This window comes from Ruditapes philippinarum, unplaced genomic scaffold (assembly GCF_026571515.1).
Source record: "Ruditapes philippinarum isolate M1 unplaced genomic scaffold, ASM2657151v2 ctg3164_1_1_1_1, whole genome shotgun sequence".
NCBI classification, from domain to species: Eukaryota; Metazoa; Mollusca; class Bivalvia; order Venerida; family Veneridae; genus Ruditapes; species Ruditapes philippinarum.
Genome location: NW_026860755.1, coordinates 21,887 through 29,480, shown reverse-complemented (window position 1 = coordinate 29,480; position 7,594 = coordinate 21,887). Strand labels below are relative to the sequence as shown.

The following is a 7,594-nucleotide window of genomic DNA, read 5'->3' as shown; positions in this document are numbered from 1 at the left end:
TTCGAAGATGGGTCATTTCCGGTCAAAAACTAGGTCACAGGAGCTAGAAATAAATAAAAAGCTTGTTAACACTCTAGTGGCTGCAGTTTTGATCAAAATATTCTGGAAATTTGTCAGGAAAATTGTTTTGATGATTTCTAGGTCAAGTTCGAAGATGGGTCATTTCTGGTCAAAAACTAGTTGACAGGAGCTAAAAATAGAAAAATCTTTAAATATCCTGGAAATTTGTCAGAAAGGTTGTTTTGATGATTTCTAGGTCAAGTTTGAATATGGGTCTTCTCCAATCAAAAATTAGGTCACATTGCCAAAATATGGAAAACATTTTTAACACTCTAGAGGTCACATGTTGACTCCATTGTCATCAAACTTGGCCAGGATGCTTGTCTAAGAATGGATGCGATTGATGGGTCAGGGATGCGATACAGGGCCATCATGGCCCTCTTATTTATAAATTTATATACATTTCCAGGAATCTAAAATATTTATTATATTAGTCTAAAAGAACCTTATCCACTTCAGTGTTGTTATTTTAAAAATCAAACTTTTATAAAAAAAAAAAAGATTACAGAGCTGTTTGTGATTAAGAACTTGATGTAGGAGATTTAATTTTTAATTAGCAGGACATTAAGACTGGTATAATATCACAAATAAAATAAAATTTGGTAGAAATACCATACCAGATTTAATGTCAGCTAAGTTAAATTGTCTTTAAATTTGTACATATTTTCTGCAGAACATGATTATGAAGATTTTGAAACAGTAATGCACTTGTTTTTAAAAAATGTTGCAGTATTTTAAGCTTTTTTTAAGATTAAAACATTTCGGCATAGCTCTGTAGTGGATTTTTAAAGTTCAAACAAAACATTTTTATTTTTACTCAAGTGTAGCAAATTGTGCAACCTAGGACAATATTCATTGTTTTACAAGATGTTTTAGTAATTAATGAAATAATATGCCACAAACTTTGTACTACATCTTTATTTAAGCAGAAATGTATACATAGTTATTATATCATAGTTTATATGGTATAGCTGAATGCTTTATGTGATTCATATAAAGTAACTTGGTGCATTTCATGTTAGCTAACGAAAGTACCATTTAATTCTAAATGGCATTAATGTTTACCTCCATGAGGTAGTGTCAGACAAACCTCGGGTTCAAAAGATCAAGGTCTTACTTTGAATGTTATTTTAGAGCTTGTCTTTGCCATAACTTTAGCATCGAGCAATCTTACTTTAATTCAGCATAAATGTTTGTCTCAGTAAGACAGTGATGTTTCAATACTTTTAAGAGCAGTAGTTTTATTTTTTTCGTGTTACACAACTTGTCTTTTTAGCTCTCATAAGCCAAAGGCTTGAGCTTGGCTTTAATGACTGCTCAATATGCTTGTGTGTCAACAGTTTAAAAGAAATGATCTGCAAAACCACCAGGCAGATTTACATTAAACTTTACAGGAATGATTTTTGGGTGACCCACTTAAACCCACTCACAGGATCCCTTGTTTTATTAAGACTTATAAAGGGAAAAAAGTTTTAAAATGTTCTTGGCGAATTCTGCAATGCATAGGCTTTGATATTTGGTACATTGCAATGAATTGTAGTCTTCTACCAAATATTTGCCTTGCGTGAAAAGAGGCACTGCCCTGTTGTCATGTCAGCGATCACGGGTCATCATGACCCTCTTGTTGATTTATATGTTAAGTTGCTGTACTTGTTAATGTTTGTCCTGTATGTTTCATAACATTGTTAGCATTACTTGTTTTAGTTTAGTTTTAGCAAAATAGATGTTGTATATAAAGTTCTATCATCTCACAAATTTGCAACCCCCTGCCCATCACCAAACTTGCGACATATTTTTTATTTTTTAACTTTTTTTATTGGTTAAAAAATGATAGTTTTCACCAAACTTTTGCACAATGCTTTTGGTCATAATAGTTTTTTTTTCAAGATCAATGTCACACCATTGGGTGTAAATTGCCCCGCTTTGTGGAGCTCTTGTTATAATCATCACAACCTATAGGCAAAAGTACCTAAAACTGTCAAGACTTTTGTCTGAATATTCTTCTCTTTGTACTTGGAAATTAGTACATTTTTGGATCCGGTCCACATTTTATCAAAACTATTCAACGTAGGCTTTTGAAACTTTAAACACTTTTCATGATTTCAATCTATAGGCAAAAGTAAATAACTCTATTATTTCAACTGAATTTTAACTCTTTTTAAACTTGAAAACTGGTTTAGTTTTCGAACAAATCAATGTCTTGGAAGAACTTTATGACATGTAGCTTTGAAACACTTTTATAATGTCATGAATTCCATTTTTAAGCATTTGTCAATTATTTTGGCTGAATTGTTGCCCTTTTTTAATTGAAAATTGCCTGACCTGTTTGTCATATGTCTTTGACCTATGATCATGACTAAAAGTAAAGTAATTGCATTTTATAGTCTAAGTTTCATGCTTACGCACGTTTACCGACTTTACAACTATTACCCCTGGTCATCAGGCTACTAGTATCTATCTATCAATCTCCCTGGGAAGTCTTTTAACTCCGCTTAGTGCAGCCGACACTTTGGCGCAACGGATTTATACCACCCTAGCAGGTACCCATTTACACCTGGGTGAAGTGAAGCAATCGCAGGTAAATTTCTTGCTCAAGGAAATTAGAAGTGCCCCTAGTGGTGTTCGAACCCGGGACCTCTCGATCCCTAAGCGCGCGTCCTACCACTGGACTACTGCTCCTACTCCTACTCCTGCTCCTACATAAAAAGAATATGAATTTAGCTCAGTAATGGCCTTTTTTGACATAGAAATTGCTTTTGCATACCATTACATATTTTGTCTGGTAAATTGTTCGAATAATTATGGCTTTGAAACTTACTCAAATTAACATTTACAGTTACGTGTAATAGGTCTTACTTTTTCCATTTCATTGTCAAATTTGTTCTCAATTACAACATACAGCTGCTTTGATTTAAATATGATTTTTTTATACAATTTACAGATAGATATATGTCTTATGTTTACTTTTATTTTAAAAAGTTGATTTTGAAATTTGTTTTTTGTGTTTTACTAATTTTAAGTTGAAAGTTTTTTATAAATTCAATGTTTGTCAGAAGAAGTGACAACAAGTTCATTGAATAAAGTGTTTTTTAGAAAGTGCCTTAAAGTTTTCTTTTTGATAAGCCCACTATTTCACAGTAACTTGATTAACTCTGTGTCTAGCATCTGGTGTTCTAATACAAATGACTGGTACGCATCTAGGCAGCCTTTTCTTAAAGTATACAGTCCCAAATACTTAACAGGGCAAAAGACAATTACTTGTACTGTACATGTACGAGTGTATAATGATGTAAAGATCTGTCCGTGTTTGATAAGCAATGACCTTTAATTATGTGACAGTAGCCTGTTCTCGGATAATGTGGTAGTAATCTGTCTGGAGTAATATGGTTGCAATGTGAGGTAGTATAGTAAAGTGTCCTTGATAGAGTTTTAGTCCTTTTTAGCGCCAGTATTTTGCAGCCTTTTCCATGTGGTTGGGATCAGATTTTCTTATGTATGTAGCATGTTTTTAAAAAAAAACTACATGTACAAGGCAATATGCTCTCAAACTTGACAAATTTCTTCGTCATCATTGCATGTCGCAAGGCACTAGTAACATGATTAACTTATTAAATCATTAAAAAAAATCTTCTCTAAAATATTAAGGCCTACAGCTTAGATATTTGGTTTGCTGAATGTAGTGGAAGTTTACCACAGCTGTTCAAATAATGGCCCCAGTGTTAAAATGTATAGCTTATATTTATGCTTTACATTATTGCCAACTGAATGTTAATTATTTCATGTAAATAAAAGTAGAACTTCCAGTGCATTTAAGGTTTGGAGAGATTTTAATGTTCGGTTTTTATGTCAATTGATTTGTTTTGAAGAAAATGTCCACTGATCTATTTTTCTGCTAGAAATACTTGTTAAAACTTGGTTCATGTTTTTTATTGAAGTTTTTGTATGTCCCCAGTGCTTGTGTGTCCACAGTAGTGGATTGTATAAACTATAAAGGATGGTTAAAATATAAGTATTAATAATCGTGTTTAGGTTATGGCGTGGTTATTCCATTTGTATAAACAAATTAACAACATGGTTACCTAACCATGCAAAACTGGATGTTTAATGGTGGTAATATTACCTATCTATTAATGGATGTGGTCAAGGGATTAGAGTATATGACTTCTAATCCTGTTACCTCTCTGGCGTGGGTTAGATCCCCAGGAGATACTTTGGTAGTTAAGCGCGGAGGAAGGTAGTCTAGTACTGGTGTTACTCTCCAGGAACGATGGTAAGGAAACTACCCGCGTTGATGACTGAAATACTTTTGGGAAAAGGCGAAAAATGAGATAAAAAACAAAGGAAATACAGTTAAATTGAGATCACAAGTTTCTTGAACATTAATGTTATGTTGGTGTTGATTGTTAACATAATCTGGTTGTCCTGGTGATTGTATTTTACATATTTTAATGGAAAACCTCATACTTGTACTGTATAAAATCAACAATGTTCTAAAATTATTTTGCGGTATTGGTGCTTTGTTCCGTTGTGTTCGTCTTCAAAAAAGTGTGTCAATATTGTCTGCAGGAAATCTATATTGTTTTTGTAACTCAAACAACAAAATTAGTGCATTGGAGTGATTTATGCATGCATTTAAATGAAAGTGCAAAAATAACAGGTATATGACAGTGACAATACATGTACAACTATACAGTTTTTTAATAAAAGTGTACTAAATATCAAGAGCACCATTAACATGCACCATATTAGTATAATGTGACGGACCAGGAAAAACTCATAAACAATTATTTGAGTTTATCTGATATAATTACGCTTCAACATTTTAGCCTTTTCTTGTCCTGATCAAATTACAATTACTATAGTGATAAAGCTATACATATTAAGCATACTTGAGGCCCTGTGACGGTTATTTATTTACTAAACTGTACTGATACACAACGTTTTCGTGAACAATTAACTAACGATGAAATTGGCTTGTTTCCAGTGTCTGAAATTTGGTAATTAACTGTGGATAAATACTTGAGCTGTCAGTGAAGGACGAATTTAAAGATCATTAGTCTTTAGAGATCTTTTTAGGTATATATGTTGGCAAAATGAATTTTATGACTGTTAATTGAAATTTGTAGATCATAATGACCTACTTTTACATGCACATAACTTGGTGATATGAACAGATGAATACGGTGATAATAGAAATAATTATAAACTCCTTATTAAAAAAATAGACAAAAAGCATATTAATGAAAGTTTAACTTTCAGCTGTGGATGAACAGTCTTTTAAATAATTTAAAGAATATCATGGGGTTGAAACAACATTGATGCTTTATATACATGCATATATGAATTATTTCATAAAAGTGCTATGTTTTGAAAAGTAGTTTATTGTTTTGTCAATATTCGTAATATTCATTTATTGAATTAGCTTCCTACAAACTATTTCGCATATATTTGAACAATTGAAGTAAAAGTGAATTCGTTAAGTCTTTTAACAATGAAAAAGAGCTGTCCATGTCTTAAATAATAAATGTATTAAATTGATAAAGCGCATTTGAATGATTTCTAACTGAACTTCTGATTTTTGATATACCGTAGCAAAACATTGCTATTGATTAGATGGCTATGGTACATGGGTATATAAGAATGTTTGTATAAGCTAATCGCATTACTTGAAAAAAAAACGATAAATATTAACAAGAAGCATAGCTAGCTACAACTACATTATTTTTATATATTACATGTCATAGTGGAGGTTTGATTTACTAAAAAGACTACCATTGTATGAATTAATCTAAGTAGACCAAGAAATTTTAACATTTACTCAAACCGTTTAGTTAGTTAACTGGACAATCAAAATTGATCATGAAAGTACTTATCACAGGAGGTGCTGGATACATTGGTTCAGTATTGGTGCCGATGCTTTTAGACGAAGGACACGAGGTTACAGTATATGACAAACTGAACTGGGGAATACACTCATTACTGCATGTTGTTTACATGTCTAATCTAAGAATTATACAGGGTGACGTGACAAACCGAGATCATGTTGCTGAAGTTGTTTTAGGTAAAGACGCAATTATCCATCTCGCTGCAGTTGTTGGCGATCCTGCATGTGATTCAGACCCAGATGCTGCATTGTCAACAAACATTTTGGGAACACAAAACGTAGTTGATAGCATGACGAAAACACAAATTATGATATTTGCAAGTACAGGATCTTGCTATGGGTATATGGAAGGTGTCTGTACTGAGAAAAAAACACTACAACCTCTTTCTCTGTATGGAAAAAGTAAAGTTCGTGGCGAAGAAATAGTTCGGTCTGTTGGTGGCATATGTCTAAGATTCGCAACGTTATTTGGACTCTCCCCTAGGATGAGACTTGATCTTTCAATAAACAATTTAACTTTTACAGCTGTAATGGAAAATCATATCCGATTGTTAGAAGGTCAGTTCAGAAGGACATTCCTGCATGTTCGAGATGCTGCGGGTGCAATAATATTTGCTTTGGATAATGCAATAGTAATGTCGGGTAAAGCATTTAATATTGGAGATGACCAATTAAATATGACAAAGTTAGAAGTTGTACACATTATACAAGAGGTATTACCTGACTGCACTATTAGCACAATAAGTGATAAAACCGAAAATGACAAAAAGGATTATGAGGTGTCTTATGAGAAAATACATAAATTAGGTTTCCATCATAAAATTGAAGTTAAGGAAGGAATTCAAGAAATGCTTAAAGTGTTTCCTTTTCTATCATTAAAAGACAGCATCAAATATTCGAATATATAACGCTGTACATTAATGAAAATATAATATAAGAAAATAAAGAAATTAAAATATAAGAACCTTTTTGTTAAAAATATATATAATTTATCCTATGACTTTTTACAATTTTGTTGATTTTCTACTGATGTTTGAATGACCCAAAGGCGTAATAGGAAATGTACTTTATATTTCGGCACAATATAATCGCTGATTTTTAAGCTTATAAAGCTTATTTTTGGTCATCTGGAAACCAAAATTAGAACAGGGGTCGATATAAACCCCGTTTTATTTAACAAGTACACCTATTCCTTATTTTTTATGAAATTGATAAAATGCAGTTTTAGATAAAATGAAAAGAGTTCGGAAAACAAATTTTGTCATAGAAACCTTCAGAAGACAAGCTTTAAAGTTTTGAAATCTTCCTAAATGCGCATGTTGTATTTCTGAAAAGAAACAATTGCCAAATATTTGTAAGAATATAAGAATAAACGAATCTATAAAACTTTTCATATTAGCGATTGTTGTTCTGTTTTGTTTTTTTATTTAGTTCATGCTTGCATGTTGCAAAGTATTATATCATCTATACTGGTTACACTAACAGCTATTTGCAGGCAACATGTAAGCACTGCTTCAAAATCCAGGGTCACATGTTACTGTGTTGTCATGAAGCTTTAAATGGTAAAAGCCGTGTAAATCATGTTATAAAGAAATATAAGAAGCTTATTTATCATAGCGTATACTTAATAAGATGTAATTGGAATACATA

General features: G+C 32.1%; 1 protein-coding gene across 1 annotated transcript; it reads left to right on the top strand.

Moving 5' to 3' along the window:
• The first annotated feature begins 5,751 nt into the window (after window positions 1–5,751).
• LOC132713285 (GDP-D-glycero-alpha-D-manno-heptose dehydrogenase-like) lies at window positions 5,752–7,275 on the top strand. Its single transcript, XM_060695801.1, has one exon. It carries the CDS (start codon window positions 5,920–5,922, stop codon window positions 6,850–6,852), a length of 933 nt encoding a protein of 310 aa, XP_060551784.1. The 5' UTR covers window positions 5,752–5,919; the 3' UTR covers window positions 6,853–7,275.
• Window positions 7,276–7,594: the final 319 nt, after the last annotated feature.

Coding starts and splice junctions, on each gene's coding strand:
- LOC132713285 (XM_060695801.1), top strand. CDS start 5,920: ATGAAAGTACTTATCACAGGAGGTGCTGGATACATTGGTTCAGTATTG.